This window comes from Mesoplodon bidens, assembly GCF_964165515.1.
Source record: "Mesoplodon bidens genome assembly, chromosome: 15".
NCBI classification, from domain to species: Eukaryota; Metazoa; Chordata; class Mammalia; order Artiodactyla; family Ziphiidae; genus Mesoplodon; species Mesoplodon bidens.
In genome coordinates, this window is record NC_138171.1 from 21,249,825 (window position 1) to 21,270,686 (window position 20,862).

The 20,862-nt window shown below is 54.1% G+C and overlaps 1 protein-coding gene across 1 annotated transcript; it reads right to left on the reverse strand.

Annotated features, from left to right (window-relative positions):
• Positions 1-6,091: 6,091 nt before the first annotated feature.
• Positions 6,092-10,051, reverse strand: SLC32A1 (solute carrier family 32 member 1; the record flags this gene model as incomplete). The annotated part of the gene is made up of 2 exons (XM_081256000.1): positions 9,556-10,051; positions 6,092-7,279 (listed from the first exon to the last, which is right to left on the reverse strand). Exons 1-2 carry the CDS (start codon positions 9,946-9,948, stop codon positions 6,092-6,094), a joined length of 1,581 nt encoding a protein of 526 aa, XP_081112126.1. The 5' UTR covers positions 9,949-10,051.
• Positions 10,052-20,862: the final 10,811 nt, after the last annotated feature.

A 20,862-nucleotide genomic window follows, 5' to 3' on the forward strand; every position in this document is an offset into this window, starting at 1 on the left:
TTTCATGCAGATGGACAAGAAACTAAGAAAAGTGTTTGCCTGTAAAGGAAAGTGAGTGAGTCAGGTGTGGGAGACTTTTTCACTGCATACTTTTTCATATACTTTTTATTTTTTAACCGTGTGAAAGTATTACCTTTTAGGGGGGTGGGAAGCACTATGTATAGGCAATGTAGATTGGATTATTGTTCCCAGTTCTTCACTCCTCTATAATAGGATTATAGAGGAGTGAACATCCATACCATCTGCCATGTAACTTTGTTGGGCCTCTCTCACCATAGACATTGATATTGGGCTTGGCCATGGGACTCACTTTTAGCCAGTGGACTGTTAGCCAGATATGATCTGAGCAGAGGCTTCAAATGTGCCTGTGTGGCTTAGACTGCGCTTTTACTCTCCTGCTGTTAGTCATGAGAAGAACATGCCCTGAGTCTAAAGAGGATGAGAGACACATGGAGAAAACCCGACACAAAGTGAAATGGCTGAAAACAACAGAAATTTATTCTCTCACGGTCCTGGATGCTAGAAGTCCAAAATGAAGGTATCAGCAAGCCCGTGCTCTTTCTGAAAGCTCCAGGGGAGAATCTGTTCCTTGCCTTGCTCTCAGCTTCTGGTATTGCTGGCAGTCTTTGGCTTGTAGACCCAACCCTGCACTCTCTGCCTGCATTGTCATGTGGTGGTCTCCTTGTGTGTGTCTCTCTCTGTGTATCTCTTTTCCTCTTCTGATAAACATACCAGTCATAGGGGGCTTCCCTGGTGGCGCAGTGGTTGAGAGTCTGCCTGCCGATGCAGGGGACACGGGTTCGTGCCCCGGTCTGGGAAAATCCCACATGCCATGGAGCGGCTAGGCCCGTGAGCCATGGCCGCTGAGCCTGCGCGTCCGGAGCCTGTGCTCCGCAGCGGAGAGGCCACAGCAGTGAGAGGCCCGCATACAGCCAAAAAAAAAAAAAAAGATACCAGTCATATTGGATTAAGGACCCACCCTACTTCAGTATGACCTCATCCTAACTAATTACATCTGTACCTCTGCAACAATCTTATTTCCAGATAAGATCACATTCACAGGTACAAGACATTAGGACTTCAACATATCTTTTTGAGGGGCACGACTGAACTTACAGGGTCAACACTAAGTTTTGAGGTAATTGTATTGTCAAGAAACCACAAGCCTGGACTCCAAAATTCTATATATATATGACTTGTAAGGTAACCCTAGGATCCCAAACCTGCACCAGGAGGAAGCCGAGTGTGAAAGCTGTGCCACCCCAAGGAGGGGATACTCTCTGAGATCCCCAGGAGGTTCATGGATATAAAAGAACTTCTCAGAGGGCAAAGCCAAGAGCACTGAGAACAGTGGACCATGGAGTTCCCCCAGGAAAGGAGAGGCAGAGAGAGCTCTAACCCAGAAGTTACTCCACTGCCAGGGAAGGAAATCCATAAATTCCTGACCAGCACATTTTGATCCTTGCTATCAACCTATGACTGCTGTGTGGGGGGCTTTCAAAAGTGCTAATGCCTGGGTCCCACCCCTAGAGATTCTGCTTTCATCCTATGTGGTGAGACCTGGGCATGGGGAGCTTTCTAATCTCCCCAGATGATGGTAGAAGGAAGCAAAATTTGAGAATCAGTGCTCCAGGGCCTTGCACCTCCAGGTGTGGATTGCAGCCCAGCGGCCTCACCATCACCTGGGAGCTTGTTAGAAATGCAAAACCTCCAGCTCCACCCGAGATCCAGTGAATCAGGAACCTGAATTTTAAGAAGATCCCCAAATGATTCACGTGCATATTAAAATTTGAGAAGCGTGGGTCTGGACCTCTTACCAGCTCTGATTTTTATGTGAGAAGGAAATACAACTTCTGTTTTGCTTAAGGCACTCTCATGTTGGTCTCTGAACTCACACACACACACACACACACACACACCCCACACTACATATACACACTGCACATTTAGGTGATCAGACAATGCATATGCTCTTATTCCTGAGGGAGTCTGCACAGCAGGACTCAGATGATAGAGCCATTAGAAAACTGTTCCAAGGAAATATTTGCTTCCCAGTCTGCCTGATGCTTGGCCAGGAGGGTGTGATGGGAACGGGCCTCAAATTTGGCTGTTGAAGCTCAATATCAAAAAAACAAACAACCCAATGAAAAAATGGGCAGAAGGTCTAAAAAGACATTTCTCCAAAGAAGACAGATGGCCAAGAGGCACATGAAAAGATGCTCAACACCGCTAATTATTAGAGAAATGCAAATCAAAATTACAATGAGGTATCACCTCACACCAGTCAGAATGCCCATCATCAGAAAGTCTACAAACAGTAAATGCTGGAGAGGGTGTGGAGAAAAAGGAATCCTCCTACAGTGTTGGTGGGAATGTAAATTGGTGCAGCCACGATGGAGAACGGTATGGAGGTTCCTTAAAAATAGAGCTACCATATGATCCTGCCATCCCACTTTTGGACATATTTCTGGAGAAAAACATAATTTGAAAAGATACACACACCCCAATGTTCATTGAAGCACTATTTACAGTAGTCAAGACATGGAAGCTACCTAAGTGTCCATCGACAGATGAATGGATAAAGATGTGTTTTGTATATATATATATATATATATATATATATATAGTCCCCCACTCCCTTAACCCCTGGATGTCCAGTGCGGACGTAGCAGTCCAGCCAGCCTGCCCCTCCTTGACCGAAGCCTGTCTCTGGCCCTGCGTTTGAGATCCCTGCTCCCCACTAATAGAAATGCCTGGATCCTCTCCACTACCTGACTGGTGCCCAGTGGAGTCTGGTTGACTCCCTCCTTCCCTCCAAGGCCCCTAAGTGGGGAACATATTAGTCCCTGGGGTAGGGTTTGTCATTTAACAAAACATGTCCTATGATATAGCATCCTTCTATGTTGCGGGGGGGGAACCCCATCGAAATGTCGCTTGAAATATGGAGGGCCTGAAAGTAAAGCACTAGAGATAAGCCATCATTATCAACTGGGCGGGGAGGTGAGAGTGCAGGGTGGCAGGGAGGGAAGAAGCATTTAGAAATCTAAAGGTGGAGAACCTTCTCTCACCGCTGGGGAGCGAGGCACGGCTGGCTCGGGACAGGGTGGCGGCTTCCTCCGGGATCTTGGTGGTTCCCAAAGCACAGAAGTGGGTAAGGGTCCGAAGGGCGTGGAGCCAGGATTCGTCGTAAGAACCGAGGGAACTGAGGGAAACCTGGTTGGGGGGGGAGGGGAAGGGGCGGGTCCTGAGGTGGATTCCCTCCCTCCTCAATTCCTTCGCTGAATGAACCTTGCCGGCCCTATCTGCCTCCCTCGAATTCAGATCGCGAACTCACAGCGGACCCGAGGAGAGCTCAGGAGTTTCTTTTCATCTTCTAGCCATGCACTTTGATGTTGGGGGGTAGAGGTGGGAGATGCAGAGATGGGTCGCATCTTCTCCTGCTGTCTATTTCTCCCGTCGGCCTGAATGCAAGTCTGGGGATGGGTGTATTGCCCACGAGGGGGCAGGGTTTCCCTTGGGGCGCCTAGGAGCTTGGCTCTCCCGCCTCTGCCTTTCTGGGCCCGCGCAGGGTGACGGGTGGGGGACCCGGGGTGCAGGGAGCTGAGCACAAAGCCGGGAGCTAGGACGCAGTGCAGCGGCTCCAGGCGAGTCCGCGGAGATGGCAGCCGCTGTCCGGGGCCTGCCTGGTGTCTCATTTGTCCTTTTAGAGACGGGAAGGACGGAGCTGGTGCAGTGTGACGCTCCCTCCTTCCCTTCCACTGCAGAAGTCAGGGCTTTTTCTGAAGGCTACAGACCGAGCTCCGACTCAGATCGTACCCGAGGGTGGGTGGACCTGCGGAGGAGCAGCGAAGGCGGGGCAAGGGCGGTGAACGGTCAGTTCTCCCGGCCTGGGAGGCATCAGAGAGCGTAGAGGGACGGGAAACTGAGAATCCTCTGGTCAGATCTGGATCCTGACTCGCGACAATAGTGACAAAGGGGCATCAGGTGGATGACAGAGGACATCTCAAATGGCCCGTTCAAATCGTCAGAGCCGCAGGCGGCCGAGGGGACCGAACTTTATCCCCCTTGCGCTTCCACACTTGTTGGATGGCTGCAGAAGCAGGCGGCGCGAGGTCACCTCTGTTGCAGGCACGCGCTCAGGGATGCTCTGCACACACAGGCAAGCACACGCATTCATCAAAGCTCTCACAAGACACAGATACAGCCTCCCACCCCCAACCCCGCACATCTTCGTGTAGGCGCTCTCTCTCACACAAGCACTCACTGACCCACGCCGTGGCAGCGGGCAGGGAGAAATGGCCACTGTGCATAGGCATTCTCCTCTTTCTTTCCTGCGCGCCCATTGCACCTGGAGAAATCGTTCCAAACGAGGGCTCTGCCTTGGTGGGAGAGATCAAGAACCTCCCACGGTGGCTTCTCTCCCAGTGAGAATGGCCTAGCATTCCTGAGCTCCCAGATTCCATCTGGAGAGTCTGACCTTGATCCATTTCAATGTACCCAGGACTGGCACCCCTGGAAGCAACAGGAGGGCTGCCCTTGCAGTAGGATCTGCATAAAAAAGGACAGGGTCCTCTGGGTAATTTAAGCAAACACATTCTCAAACGGGCTGCTCAAGAAAAGGGCAGGCTGGGACATAAACGGCTCTGCCTGGTGAATCTAAACAGCCAGATCTCTTCACTGTGGCTGTGTAAACCCCACCTTGGACTTGAGGGGGTTTCTCCAGGGTGAGAGATGCCTGGGATGCTAGGTTGGCAAACCCTGGGAAATACACAACGGCCCTGCTGACTTCCTTTGTAGCTCTCTTCACAGCCAGCAGTCATACTGTGGATTTCAGAGTCCCAATCTATTGCCTGTCTCTCCTCTGCTAGACTGTAAGCTCCAGGAGGGCAGGGCTGAGTTTCCTGGCAGCCAGCACGGTCCCAGCCCTGGTGGGCTGTCTATAAATATTTGTTGAACAACTCTGTAGGGCTTTTGTACATAAGCAAAACTTTTTCTTCCTTCTTTATTTTAGGATTGGAGTTCGAGAGTGTCCACCAAATTCTCAGGTGGATCCAACCCCCGGGGAAAGATTTGGGGGGGGGGGAAGCCTAGTCCTGGTGGTTGGGGAGCCAAGGTCACACCGAAACCGTGGGCGCACCACCACGTGCTCCTTTGCCTGAGTCCCCCAGGTACTCAGAAAGCTTCCCCTTGGTGCTGAGCACCCCTCACGCTCCCCAGAGCTCTCCAGGGACTCTTTAAACTACAGCTGCTTCTCCATCCCCACTTGCTTTATGGGGCGGGCCAGAGCCGGTTCCCTCGCCACCCAGCGCCAGGATTCCCGCGGGTACGAAAATGCAGAACTGAGACAGGGCCGCGAGCGCCTTTGTTTCTTCTTTATTTGCGGATATAATTATGCACCGCACTCTAAATTAGAGATAGATTTTTTTTCTGATATACATTTCACCTTATTCACCACGAGCACACCACACGCACAGCAGAACAGTTCCACAACCTGATAAATTGCACAAGATGAGTTTGGATTCCTGAAAACCAACCGGCAGGCAAGCCGGCCCTGCCGGGGCTTCTCGCTTCCCCGCTTCGGCAAAGGAAATCTCCCACCCGAAACAGATTTCCCGGCCAGCCTTTCCCGCTGAAGGGTTGAAATGTCTCCGGAATGGGTATCGTTCTTGCTGGAAATGGCTAGACTCTGCAGATTCCAAGCACTGATGGCTGTGAAATGTGCCCGCAAGGTCAAGTTTCTGCGCCTGCGAGTTGGGCCCCCTCTCCCTCCCTTCCCACCCCCCCTCGGTGACAGGGACCAAAGTGTCGGGGCCCCTCCTGGAAGGACAGAAAACCCTGCCCACAGATGCGCCACTGCCTCCCCCGAAACCAGGGTGTTGTGGAAAAGAAAGGACAACAGAAATGCAGACGCAATGGATTGTGGATCCCTATCCCCTCCCGCCCCCAACCCCCAAAATCAGAAACGGGGAGCCAGAGATGTTTAAAGCTTGGCTTCCCAAGCGCGGCAGCAGGGCGCACGGGTTTGTTGGGGGAAGGGTGGGTGGGGAGGCGGGGAGAGCGCGGGAGGGTGGCCGGGGCTGGCCCTAGCGCCCTAGTCCTCCGCGTTGGTTCGGTAGGCCTCAATGAGGCCCTCCAGCGAGTGCACGAAGCCGGACACGCTGCAGATGCCGCCGATGACGAAGATGGCGACGTCGAAGAAGACCTGGTGCCACAGCAGCTTGCGCCAGAGCAGGCGCAGGTGGAAGAGGCTGGGCAGCAGGAAGCAGAGGCCGGCGCCCGTGAGGCTGCCGGTGAGGCCCATAAGCAGCGCGAAGTGCGGCACGTAGATGGCCATGAGCAGCGTGAAGACGACCAGCGCGCAGCGCAGCGTCAGGCCCCACGACTTGAGGCGCCCGTCGCCGCCGTAGCAGGCGGGAAAGAAGGCGCGGCTGCCTTCCTGGAAGAGCGACTTCTCCAGCACCTCGACAGCAGCGAAGAAGGGCAACGGGTAGGACAGCAGGGCCTTGGCCACCAGGAAGACGTTGACCACGGCGCGGATGGAACCGGGCAGGTTATCCGTGATGACCTCCTTGGTCTCATCGGCCCAGGTGAGGTAGGCGACGAGCGCGAAGAGGCCTTTGAGCACGCAGGCGGCGATGTGCGTCCAGTTCATCATGCAGTGGAACTCGCTGGGCTGCTGCATGTTGCCCTCCAGCGAAGGCAGGAAGATCTGCGACGTGTAGCTGAACACGATGATGCCAATGGAGATGGGAAACTTCTTGACGTCGATATAGAACTTGACCTTCTCCCAGGCCCAATCGCGCGCCCTCGATAAGCAGTAGGCAATGACCAGAATGTTGATGACGAAGTGGGCCAAAGTGCACAGCAGGCTGAACTTGGACACGGCCTTGAGGTTCTTAAGGAAGGCGCAGGGCAGCAGCGCCGCCGTGGCGATGATGGACCAGGACTTCTGCGACACGGGCAGCCCTGGGAAGCTGTTGTACATGAGGTTGCCGCTCACCACCACGTACAGGATGCAAGTCATCACCAGCTCGATGATCTGCGCCACGTTCACTACGCGGCCGCCCAGCGTGGGGAAGCGCGGAGCGCAGCAAGCGTTGGCGATGGCCACATACGAGTCCCGCACGCGTACCACCTCGCCGTCCTCGTTCTCCTCGTACAGGCATGCGATGAGGATCTTGCCAGTGTAGCAGCACACCACGGCGGCGAAGATGATGAGGAACAATCCCAGGTAGCCGCCGTGCAGGATGGCGTAGGGCAGGCCCAGCACGAACATGCCCTGCGGAACGAAAAGGCAACCAGACCCGGGAGCTCAGTGTTTGCTGTATCGGAATACGGGGTCTGGGAGAGTGACTTAAGGGTGTAGCCGGAAGGGGGCGCTAAGTGCGAACTGGGCCTAAGCCCTGGGAGGAGAGGGTAAGGATAGGCTGGAGTGGAGGTGTAGAGTAAGCTGGGAGGTAGGGAGGGGGCTGAGTAAGGGGTCAAGCCGCAAAGAGGGAAGGGGTACGAGGAGATACCTGGGGGTGGTTCGGAAAAAGGTGAGAAGGGGCTGGAGGGAGTTGACCGGAAAAGGACGAGGAGAAAGGTAGAGAGCTGGGCCTGAGCCACTAGGAAAAGGGGATGCAGAGTCTAAGGTGGGGCTGGAATGGGGTGCAAGGAAGCCAATGAGGGGAACGCAGATGCCTAAGGGCCGAACTGGAGAGGGAAACCGTTGAAAGCGGCAGCGGGAGAGAAAGGAGACGGGGTGGGGAGGAAGGGGGCTGAGCGTGGGGCAAGCGGCAGGGAGGCAAGACCAGTGAGAACGTGGGGTTTGCTGGCGAAGGGCTTTGGGTGGGGTGAGGCCAGAGGCGTGGGGACGGGGAGACAGGGTTGGGCAGTCTTAGGGCCAGGCCGAAACTGGGGCGGAGAGACCGATCCCTAAGGAAGGGGACTAAGTGGTAGAGGCGAGCAGGATTAGGGGCCTACGGGGAAAGCGCAAGCGCTTTGTGAACGGCAAACCCAAGCGGGAGTCAATAACCAGAACCTGGGGAACGGGCGGGCAGAGCTGTGGAAGAAGGGTTTAGAATCCACACAGGGAAGCAAAGCTAACGAAATCCAGGGTTCCCGAGGCTTGCAGGCCTCCAGCCTTCCACCCTGGCCTCCATCAAGGCCTACGGAACGGGGTCTTTAAAGATGCCCCAGGTGAAGGCGGGGGCGGCAACCGAACCTGGTGCGTGCCCCCGGTCCCTGGTTGCGCTTGGCCGTCCGGCCCGGCCCTGGAGCGGAAGGCGCCTCGGGTCGGGTCACTTACTGAGCAGGGCCCCGAGGAGCCCCGCGGAGCCCGGGTCCCATGACAACCCCATCTCGGCCTCCAGCTCCCGGGAAACCCACGTTCTGCGCCCCAACGACCTGTGCGCTCCGGGGACTCCAAGGGTGGGAGATGGGAGGCAAGCCGTAGGACCCGGGGACGCGTGGGGGCGGAGGCCCTCTCTGTCCCTCGGGCTGCGGCCTGCTCGCCTTCTCCAGCTCCCGGGGTCGTTGTGCAGGTTCCAAACCCGCTCCCGGTGGAGTCCGGCGCCGCCTGGTGGGGACTGAGGGTTGAGAGCAGGGGTGACGGGATGGTGGGCCTGGAGACCAGAGGCGGTTCAGAGCATCTGGAGGCGGCTTCGCCAGGGTCACACGCGGAGAAGCTTTTTGCGGTGTAGCCGGGATTTCGAGAGAGAGGGGTGTCTGTGCGCAGGTAGCGCTGAGGTACCAGGGACCATATTGTGCTTTTGTGGTCATACGTATGTGTGTGTGTGTGCATGTTTGTGTATACCTGTTTGTCCCCGACAGGGCTGCACCTGAGAGAGCGGGTGGATGCTGTATGCATGAGTTTGTGCATGTGTGCGTGTGTTATGTTCAGACGGGTTTATGTGTGTGCCCTTGGTATGTACAGGTATGTGTTTCTGTGTGGGGGAGGTGTAGGGGTGTATGAAGGTGCATTTGAGGATAATTCTGTGGTCTATATATAGATGTATGTCGTGTGCACCTGTGACCGGCGTTTCTTCGGGGGAGGGGGGCTGTGGGCAAGTGTGCCTGCTTATGTGCATGCGCGCTGTCTATGCGTGTGTGTCTTGTGTGTCGGGGGGTGGGGAGACTCCCAGCTCAGCTCTTTCCCCCTCTCCTTTTCTGCCGAAAATGCAGCTGTGAATCCATTCCGGAGTCCCAGGCCATACTGTTCCCTCCAATCCTGATTTTCTTTCTCCCTCACCCCTCCCCACTTCCCCTCCTCCTGTTTCCCTCGCTTCAGGCAGGGTCTCCGGGAAAGCGTCTCTAACCGAACCTCAGCCTAGCGGTCCGGCGGCCGGAGATGCGGGAGGGGGCCGGATGGGGGGTGGGGAGACACCTCCTGGGGTCGTAGATCCCCGCGCAGGGCTGGAAGGGATGGGGGAAGGCGAGATTCCTGGTACAGGAAGGGGTCTTGAGGCTGAGATCTCCAGGCGACTCTACTGCGAGTAGAGCCTGGTGCGCAGATCTGGGGGGGGGGGGGGGGCGGGGCGGGGAGAGAGGCAAAGCTTGGAATCCCGCGCTCACCTGGATAGCGTTGGTCACGTTCCAGCCCGCCTCCCACGCCGTGATCTTGGGCTTGTCGTGGCCCCCGAACTCGCCACCAGCTCCCAGGGCCTGGTCCTTGGAGCCCGAGGGCGGCAGGGGCGCGCCGCCGCCTCGCTGGTAATGGATGTCTCCCTCGACGGGCGGTTCAGCGCCCTCGTCCCCGCAGGGCTCGCCCTCGGTTTTCAGGATGTCCATCTGCAGGCCCTGACGGTGCTCAAAGTCGAGGTCGTCGCAGTGCGCGAAGCCCACCGCCTCCTCGTCGGTGGCCGCCTGAAAACCCATCCTGGCGAACATGCCGCTCACCTTGGCCTGGGACTTGTTGGACACGGACGTGGCCACGTTGGACAGCTTGCTGCGGAGCAGGGTGGCCATGGCGGCAGCGGGGCCCGAGAAAAGGACAGAAGGGGCTGGGGACGCGGGGGACGCACGGCAAGGCGGTGAGGGCCACGGGGGCGCGAGACCGCTATCTTCGCTCGCCTTCCCCGCGGCGCCCCGAGGCGCTCTGGCTCATGACCCCCTCGGCTGACGTCTGAGGCTCGCTCAAGGCCGACCCGGCAGGCGGGCAGCGGGGCTGGCGGAGCGGCGGTGGCGATTGCACTGCGGAGCTGCCGCGGGGCGCGGGCTGGGCTGCGGAGGGCGGCGGTGGCGGCGGCGGCGTCAGAGCATCTACGCGAAGCTGGCGCGGCGCCCCCAACCGCGCGCAGCCCAAAGCGCTCCCGCCCCTCGCAATCAGGCGGGGGCGGAGGGGCTGGGGAGGGAGAAACTCCGGGAGGTAGGAGGAGTGAGGAGAGGGCAAGGAGAAGAGAAAGGGGGCACCAAGGGACTCCGGAGAACCGAGATGGGGACAGGAGAAGGGCGCCCACGGAAGGGAGCAGGAGGGAGCGCGCGAAGGGGGGGTGTGGAGGGCGGGGTGGGGGCCGGAGTGCTGCATTTCTGGAGGAGGTGCTAAACTCCGATCCTGGCCCTTCCCACCTCGCCGCCGCAGGGAGGGAGGGGGCCCGAGCGGGCAGATCCTCTTGGTCCCCTGTCCCTGGCTACCCCCTCTAGAGTTCGCGAGCCTTTCAGCCCCAGATCCTCTGGCCAAGGACTGGTCTAGACTCCCAGAAAGGCAGCAGGACAGTTACCTGTCTCCGGCGGCCCAGGCCGTCTGGGCATCGCTCTGTCTCCCTGGCACCCATCACCAGCGCTTCAACCTGGTCACGAGCCCCCCTTGAAGGCAGAAGTGTCCGGCAGAAGTGGAGGAACGCTCTCAAGAAGGCTCAGCCCCGGCCTCGGTCACTGGGGCTGTCTCCTCCCGTCCAGGGACGCCGAGATGGAAGTGATTCTGCGGGTTGTCCGCCACCAACCGTTCTCCAAACGTGTGCATGATGAGGGCGAGAGGTTGGCTGTTCGCTTTCTTTTCGTTTGGGGGTCTGGAAGGAGGAAGGACTGAAGGCACCTGTCAACAGCCTCGAGGCGGGTCTGCGAGTGCCCGCGCCGCGGAAGGGCGCAGCTGGTGCCTGGCACAGAGGAAGGAAAGGCTCGCGGCGGGCGCAGGGTGGGGAGGCGCGCTGTGCGCTCCGGCCCTGCTAGCCCGGCGGCTGCCGGGGGCTGTGCAAACCTAGACTGTTTCTGTTGAGTGGGTTGCGTGTAGCTCGAGAGCAGGAGAAAGACCCAGAGACAAAGACCGACACTGTACCAGGTATTGCTACGGGCTGGAGCTGAGCGGACTCCGAGGCTGAGATTTGGTAACCATGTTTATTCTGTAGGTGCGTAGTTTTGCGCGCATTTGAGCCTGTGTGTGCGCAGAGCTTGTGTGCTGGATTGCATGTGTATATGTATTCCTGAATGGGTTGCTTGCGGTTTTGCCTGTAGGAGTCCTTTTGTAGTTGTGTCTCTGTGCGGGTCCCGGCTCGGTGTGTTCCCAGCTGGGCTCCTGCCCCGGACTCTTCGGCACTAAACAGCAACGTCAGCGACCTGGCCGTCCCAGCCTAGGTGCAGGAGGACTAGTGGCTGTGACTGGGGATGGGATGGGGGAGAATCTGAAGGAAACGAAAAGAAAGGGGCTCCCAGTGACCCCCTTCCCAAGACCCAGTCTCTCTGAGAGCCCCAGTCTCCTCCTCCCCTGCTGTATTTCTAGATTAGCTCAGGTCAGCGCACAAGTAGGACGGCCTGAGGGCTTTGACCATCGCGTTGGAGCTGCCACGAGAAGACAGGCTTCCCCTCTACCTCCTACCCCTCCCTGCCCACATCCCCAGCGCCTCACGGTCTCTGAGAATCTCCTCTCTGGATACGGAGCCTCCATCACATTGGGCAGAGATGCTAGTAATCGCTCCCAGGTACCCACTTAAATTCCCCCAAGAGCCTGCCTGGCAGAAAACAGAAACCCTCTACCCTAGCGTGAAGCATTTCCCACCACCACTATGACAAGAAAACCTCTCCAGAGAACCTTCTCCCAGACACGGACCCTCCAAATCATGATAGGACTCAGAACAAAGACAGGACAGAGGTCCTTCCCCCAAACACAGAGATCCACTCCTCCAAAGAGGCTTTGAAAAAAACAAAACAAAACAAAATAACTGATCTCCCATCCCAGAGATTTGCCCTAGAGACAGACCCTCCCCACCACAAACCCCAGATGCTATGGAGAGAGAGCCTTTTCCCTACAGATTTCTATAGACCAAGATCTCTATCTCCTAATCCTCATCCCTCCCCTTCTATTCTTGGTGAAATTCTTTAGTTGCATAGGAGATAATCTGTGCAGAGACAAGAGTTCCCTATGGCTCCCTTCTACCCCGTACATACCCAGACCTGAATATGGTCATTGATGCCTTCTTTGACAAGTGAATCAATAACACATATGTATCAGTTGGTCATTGCCAATTCGTGTGTGGATTTTATGAGGGTCCGGGGTGCTTATCCTGTCTTTCCTTTTCCCTACTGCTGTTCACTGTTGTAGGACCCAAGGTGGGCTGTGAAGTTCTTGTAGTATTGAGAAATGAGGTCATTCATTCACTCATTTATTCATTCATTCAGCAAAATTTCTCAAAGCTTACTCTGTGTGTGACTCTCTTTTGGCTGAAGGTGACACAAGCACGGTCCCTGTTTCTGCTTCTCACCCCAATTCTTGGGACCGCGAGTGGGGACCCCAGAGAACACTCAGGCCAATCACCCTCTCTGCAATACTTAAACCTCCCTAAAACATCCCAACAGAGCCTCACTTTCATTCTCATTGTACAGAGAAGCAAACCCAGGCCCAGCGGGAAGGTGTCCTGCGCAAGGTCATGCAGAGTCCAGGGTAGAGCTGGGCTAGGACGAAGGAACCCTGATGCTCTTCCAGTGTGCCTTCCCCTCCATGACCTCATCTTGGAAAATCCTGCCCCGTCATGTACTAGCTGTGTGACATTGGGTGACTCACTTACCATGTCCCAGCTTCCATTTCCGCATCACTAAAATGTGAAAATAACAACAGACTCCCGGAGTTCTTGAGGGGCTTCAACGAGATTGTGTATATAAAATTCTTAGCATGTGCTAAGGGTCCCAATACATGGTAGCAATTATTTTATTATTATTGTTGTTATCGCTAGAAGCCAATGGCCATTTTTCATTGTTTGGGGGAAAGTGAGTGTACGAGAAAAAGCCTGTGACTGGGCCTGAGAGTCGAAGTGAGTTGAATGCACACCCTCTGGCTTTGCCACACCTCCCTGTCCTCACCCCTTCCAGTCCTGGACTGACCTGAAGGGAAAAGAATGAAGGGTAGGAGGAGTGCAGAGGGCAGGGGGCCTGGCAGGCAGCCCCAGGAGACGACCAGGACAACCTATCTGTCTGGTATGAAGCTGGGCTGTGCTCTAGTGAAGCCATCAACTGAATTCTCATACTTGCTCCTCTAGGGGCACCCTCAGGAGAGGAATTTGCAGCTGCTTGGCCCCCTGAGTTGAAACACAACATGCACATACACACATCCACTCACACACAGATAATGACAAGCCAGTTGACAGATGCACAAAGAAATGAGGACCAACACACAGATTCAAGTACATCAGCAGATTCACACAGCTTAACAGAGCAACACACATAGGTCAGAGACAGGCCAGCACATACACACACTGACAGACACCCAGACACAGAAACACACACACACACACACATTCACAATGAGACCAATCATCAGGCACCCACAAAAGCAATACCCCTACGTGATCACGAAAGGGAAAAGAGGAGAGAACAAAGAGAGGAAAGGGGCAGAGGAGACATAAAAAGGAACATGCTAGAAGAGGCAGCAGGGAGACGGAGCAGGATGTGCTACAGACAGCAGCCGGGGTGGGGGGCACAAAACAGACAGAGTTGCCACAGCCTTCCACTTGGCCGATGCCAGAACCCAGATCTGTGACTAAGATAACGTGGATGGCGGGTGAGGCAACAGGAGCTGCCCCTGCTGCCTGTCCTGGGTGTGGGGTCGGGGGTTCTCCTCCCAGGGCCACACAAAGTCCCACCCTCTTGGGGGACCTGGGCTGCTTGAGCGGGAGGAGTGAAGGACTCCCAGGACTCCTGCCAAGTCCCATGAAGCTAAACCTGTATTCTGGATTGGTCCTGCCACCCGAACCAGGGTTGGGGGGCGGTGGGTGTCCCTCTTCCAAATGAGATTATTCTATTTTTGATGCCTTCAGTAGCCAAAGGGTTAAACACCCGGCTAGCAGAGATGGAGGACACTTTGGGGGAATAAATAGGGTTAAATAGAACTGGGCTTATCTCCCAGAGCAGGCAGCACCATGGGGGTGGGGCATGGAGCCCTTGAATTAATGGCCTGGAAAGCCAACATCATGAGCATCGTTTCGGGGCTGAATGATCACAGACAGACCCCCCCCCTCTTCCTTTTCCAGAGCGTATTCTGCCTGTGAGCCTTTTCCTGCTATGGGGACAGGCGCTGGCTCTATAAATCACCCCCTTCCCCCATCAAGCTAGTGCATTGGCTTGAGAAAGTCATGCCCATCTTGCCTCAAACCAGAACCCAATTTCCTGATGCTGAGTCCATGGGCACAAGGGGGGAGAGGGGGCAGCAATCCATGCCCGGAACAAAGACCCTGATTCTTCTCCCTTTGGTGAGACAAATCAGGGGGCACCATGGGCTGCCTCTGCTAGCTCAGGGTGAAACATATTAAAATATATTAATGACCTTGTAAATATTAGCAGTTTTCCTTGCTGAAATAGAGAGCATGCCATCTCTGGAGGCATGCAGGCAAAGGCTGGATGTCCTCTCAGAGATCATGTGGAGTCCGGCCTCAGGGCAAGGGAGGATGGATTTCACGAGTTCTGGGCTTCTGGGTTCATGCCTTTGTGTGCATGGCTCTGAGAAGAGACCAGGGAGAGGGGGACAATGGGGACCCAGGCCTGGCCCTTGGCAGCCTGTGAAACCGGAGGAAGCTGCCTGGAACTGAAGCAAGAGCCCTGGACTGAACCCTTAGACCAAGGGTTCCTGCCTTTATGAGAACACAGCCTCCTATTACACTGGGAAGCAGGGAGAATGACTACCTCATTCCCCACTGGGTCCCTAGCACACAGTAGACACTGAATAAACATGTGTGGGTTGGATTAAATCCATATCACAAAACCATTTGCCCCCATGAACTTTTAGTATAATTGGTTGAGGAAATACACAGAGGCAATGGCCAAAATTTAGCTCTGAATTCTGAGTTCTGTAGCTCTTCTAAACTGATTCATCTTTAATGCTCACATTACCTTCGACGTAGTAGGAAGCCAGTCATACATACATGTGTGAGATGTGATTTTTATTCATAGAGGGCTTGGGGTACACACCCAGATTCAAAGACTCCTTGCAAGACCTCTCAGCAACCCTTAGGAATCTGTGGGTCACCAGTTATAACTGGGAGAGATAGCTGTGGTGGAGGCTCTGACTCCAGTGAGCCCTGCTGCAAGGCCCCTGAACTCCAGGAGTGCAAAGCTGCTGTGGGTCTGACCTCCTGGACCTTCAAACCTGTCGGTGCAGAGCTAACCTTTATTGAGTGCTCTTTGTGTGCCAGGCATTGGTGAAAGCACTCTGGGGATTGCCTCCTTAAATTCCCACAATCCTTAGGTTAGGCTAATGTCACCTTCAGAGGCTGCAGGCAGGGACTGGGCGAGATGGTGCTGGATGGGCACAAGCAGGGAAAAGGGGAAGGTTGGAAGGATTATGCAAGGTGAGAGATGTTAGATTTGGAGGGCCAGGGGAACTGGAGGTGATCCTTGCTTAGAAGGGTTAAGGGCTAGCTTCTGCTGGTCAAAAGAGCCTCACCCAGATAGCCTACCTTCCTGAGTGATATGGATCAAATTGTGTCCACTCAAAATTCACTAGGTTGAAGCCCTAACCCCCAATGTGACTATTTGGAGATAGACCCTCTATGGAAGTAACTAAGGTTAAATGAGGTCGTAAGGGAGGGGCCCTGATCCAATAGGATTAGTGTCCTTATAAGAGGCACCAGATCTTGCTTGCTGTCTCCGCCACATGAGTACACAGTGAGAAGGTGGCCGTCTATAGACCAGGAAGAGAGTCCTCACCAGAAATCAACCCTGCCACATCTTAATCTGGGACTTCTAGCATCCAGTACTGTGAGAAAATAAATGCCTGTTGTGTAAGCCACCCAGTCTGTTGTATTTTGTTATGTTGCTCAAGCTAAGACACTGAGTGATTTGCCAGCCCCGGACCACCACTACCTCAGTGGCCTAAGATTCTTCTAGGTCACAACCTCTTTGAACATCTAATGAGGCTGAAGATCCTCCTTCCACAAACACACACAAAATGTCACACAGAGTTTCAAATCCTCTATTGTCCACTCATGATAACTCTATGGCTTCCAGTCTAAGGGCTAACTCTAGAAGTTTCTTTCTCTTCCAATTCTGCTGAGAGCTGGAGTCAGGTGAGATATCAATCAGGTGAGATATCAACATTAATATTTAACAAATGCTTATTCTATGCCAGGTTCTAGGGTAAGTGCTTTGTCTGTGTTCTCTCACTATTGCCTTAGAGCATCTCTCTGAGCTTGCGTTGGTTTCATGTCCATTACAGATGAGGACACTGGCATACAGAGAAGTTAAGTAACTTGTCCAAGATCTCACAGCTAGGAAGTGGAGGGTCCAGGATTCAAACCCAGGATCAGAGCTGACCTTATAACCTCCACACTCTAGGTGAGTCTGCCAGGAAGGGCTTAGGCCTTGGACTCCAGGGAGGGGCTGAAGTCCAGATCTGGCTCCCATTGGCGAGACAGATCTCTATGTCTGCTCTTGGGCATTCTTCCTGCACTGAGAGGTATATATGTCTACTCTGGTCACCCTCATCTTCCTCCCGACCACACAGGCAGCTCCTCTGGGACAGGAGGTGGGAAGGCACAGGGGCAGGCATACAGTAGGTGCTCAGAAGAGCTTGTGGATTTCACTAAAGTCTGAGTGGCCTTTGAGGGTCAGGCCCTGTATCCTGGGCTTTCCAGCCTCAAGAGCACATGCCTCTTCCCCATGGGATGGCTTAGCCTAGCACAGCTGATAAAGGCTCCTGGGACATTGACTGTTTCTTAACGTGGAGTGTATGAACTCTCGCCCAGAACTGGTTAATTTTATGTTGTATCATTTTATATCTAAAGTATCTACCAGCAAATTCTAGATCCCCTGGATGACCAAATACTGCTTTAATTGTTGTGGGCCTTGTGACAAAAGAACAGAGCGGGGCTAAATGCTAAAGCATACAACACAATACTCAATGTGCAAGTGGCGATTTAATTTCAGCGACACATCATCCATCACATTAAATTAATCGTGTCATTTTGAAATTTCTGATTTTGTAGCTTTGTTTGTATCATGTGGGTACATTGTGTTTGCTTTTCCAGTTGTATAAAGCTAAAAGGATATGGATTTATACTTAGCTTTATGTTTGTACATATTTCAGTAAAATCATAATAAAGATAATTTGTCAGTTGTAGGGAGGGGGCTGTGATTTTTTCCCGTTTGAAAAGGGGCTCGTGTATTAGTCAAGTGTGAGAAGCACACGTTTAATTCATTCTGACCAAGTAGAAAATAAGCTTCACACATTGGTGCCCCCCACACACAGCCCCTGCCACCTGCATGGGTCCCCATCCTCCATCCGGCTCCCCAACTGCTGCCTTGGAGGGGAAATATGACAGCGTAATGAACAGTTGTACGACGTGCTATAAAAAGGCAATTAAGGGAACTATTGGACTGGGACAAGCCAGTGTGACCTGGTTAATAGCTCTGAGCAGAGCTGGGCCGTGGGGAGGGGGAGGGGAAAGGGGGAAGGGGGGTTGCAGCTTTACAGTGAGGGGCTGAGCTGATCCGCCACCCACTGCCTGCTAGGTACTGAGGGCACCCGGGCTGGCCTCACGACTAACGGGTCCAGGGACAGCCTGAGGGGGATGTTCGTTCAGAGCTCGGCTCCAGAATCTACTCTGCCACTCCTGGTTGAGTGACCCGGGCCGGTGACTCAGGGTCTCTTAGTTTTAGTTTACTCATCTGTTAAATGGGAATAAAAATGATTGTCCTAGACTGGTGTCCCGGCAGTGGGAGGAAGGAGTGGGTCATTCATTATTTAACTGGTCAGTGCTCGGAGCTGCCTAGGGAGTCCAAAGGAAGATGTGGAAGAGGCTTTTACTTTGTGTTTAAGTAGGATCTTCGATACAACACAGTCCGTGTGTGTGTATGTATGTGTGTGTGTGTGTGTGTGTGTGTGTGTGTTGTGAACAGCTCACCCAGGCTCTCCACCCTACACGGGATGTGAGTTCTTTGATTGGATCTCCTGGAGTCACCCATGTGGTCGTGCATCGTGCGGTCACCCCTCCCCTTTGGACCCTCTCTCATCTCCTCAGTCCCTCAATCTCTGTACTCCCCACATGCCCCTATTTATAACCATCTTTGGCATATACCAACCTTTAGGATGGAGACAGAAACACTTCCTGCCCCATCCAAGCACATGCTTGACCCTACTTCACTGTGTTGGTGGAAGGATTAATGAGACAGCACGTGAAAAGTAGGTAGCGAAGCACCTGGCACATAGTACGCGCTCAATAAAAGCAAGCTATTCTCATAAATCAACTATATTTCAATAAGAATTAAAAAGAAAAGCTTATCTAAAAAAAGCGAGCTATTCCTGTGGTCACAATAAGAAAAGCTCTGGGTTTATATTTAACACCTAGTGCAGTGCCTGACACGTAGTAGGTGCTGAATAAATGTTTGTCGACCGAATTAATGAACGAAACCCCACTTGGTCCCATTATCTACTGTCTATGATTGTACACTAGCCCCTGTCTGAGCCTCAGTTACTCATTAGTCAAATAGGGATGTGATGCTGCTCCCTGGTCAGAGAGACGCCTTGCAAACTGTAAAGTCCTGCCCACTGTTGGAACTGGTTCTATTCACCTCCACACCCACCCCCACTCATCTGTGCCTGGCACCTGGATTTCTGAGAGCCCGGGGGCTCAGCCCCCCAGCACGCGCATTTATCCTAAAATAGGAAACAAGCACACACATTGGCTGCATGGCCCCCTCCCCCTGCCCACAGCCTCAGATGGAAGTGAAGCTGACAGCCAGCCAGCGACAAAGGAGCAATCAGGAATCATTATGGCTTATTTAGGGTGGCCTTGGTGATTGGCTGAGAAGCCCCGGCTCGCTCCTCACTCAAGAGGAAGAGGGTCTGAGCAAGGCAGCTGGAAACCAGTCCCTCGGCTACTTCTCTCCAGCGCCCAGCCCCAAGGGGGGCTGTGAGAGGCGGGTGGGTCTCAGAAAGAGACCCTGTCCTCCAGGGAGGTGGTGGCACTCCAGGCCTATGCACCGACGTCCCCAGCCACTGAAGGCTAATCTGTGGGCCTGATGCTGACCTGGTAGCGTTCTGAAGCCAAGTCTGGCCATCTCTATCATCCAACTGCACTCACAATGAAGTGCAAACTCCCTCCCCTGCCCTCGCAGCTTATAAGACCCCGTGTGTGTCCTGACCCCCGCCTGCCTCAACAGCTTCCTGTCCAGGAGTAAAACTGGATCTTTGTTTTCAGAGAGTGACCTTCTTCCCACCCCCACTCCCACTTACTCTCATTTCTGTGGCTGAGAACCCACACTGAGAGGCAGGCAGGGCCACCTTCAAATAGAATTTCCACCACTTTGTAACTGTGTGGTCAGGAGACCCACTCCACCTAACAGAACCTCAGTATCCTCATCTGTCAATGAGGATAATCAGATCTCCCTCCCAGGGTGGCAGAGAGGATTACATTAAAGGAGATAAAGCAGCTAAAATATCTCACATGGGGACTTCCCCGGTGGTCCAGTGGTAAAGAATCCACCTTACCATGCAGGGAACGCTGGTTTGATCCCTGGTCTGGGAACTATGATCCCACATGCTGCAGGGAAACTAAGCCTGTGCGTGCCACACCTACTGAGCTCGTGCGCCTCAAGTAGAGAGCCCGCGTGCAGCAACTACAGAGCCCACATGCTCTGGAACCTACACGCCACAACTAGAGAGAAACGCGCGCACCGCAACTAAGACCCAACACAGCCGAAGATAAAAATAAATAAATAAATAAAAATAAAATACCTCACATGTAATACACCCTTCATGAATATTAGCTTGTATTATTATGCATTCTTAGGTCACTGCTTAGATGTCACCTCCTCCAGGAAGCCATCTTCGATTCCCCAAGTCTGGGGTTTGCCCCTCCTAAGTATCCCGACCACCCTCTGTGCTTTGCCCTGCCCTGTGGCAGGTACAGACAGGCGTGGCCTGAGTCTTACTCGTCCTTGTACTCTGGAGCTCAGCACAGAGCCTGCCACGGAGGAGGCTCTCCATGGGCCTCTGGACAAACCGCTGTCCTGACAGCCAGGACCAGGTGGGGATGCCAAGAACCCCTGACCCCCAAGCCCTGAGCCAGGGGGAGGTGGGGCTGAGTCCGCAAGCCGCCAGTCTATGCTTCAGTGGGACCTGTCTCCTCATCCCAGCCCCTGGACCATTCTCCAGACTGTACTCCCTGCTGGGATGCCTTTCACCCTCCTCTTGGCCTCCAAAGCCTGTCTTGCCCAAGGGACTTTCCAGGACCACTGACCACAAAGTACTGCATAGAAAATAGAATTTGCCTGTCTGCCCCACACAGATGGATTGCCTCTCAGGGTGTGTATTTGAGCTAGGTCTGTGCTCTTTTAATAACAGTAATAGCAGCTACCACTTATTGAAGCCTTACTTTTTCCATCTAATGTGCTAAATGTATTATCTCATTAAATGTAGCATCTCATTTATCCTCAACCTCAGCCACTAGCTTAGTCTAAAGG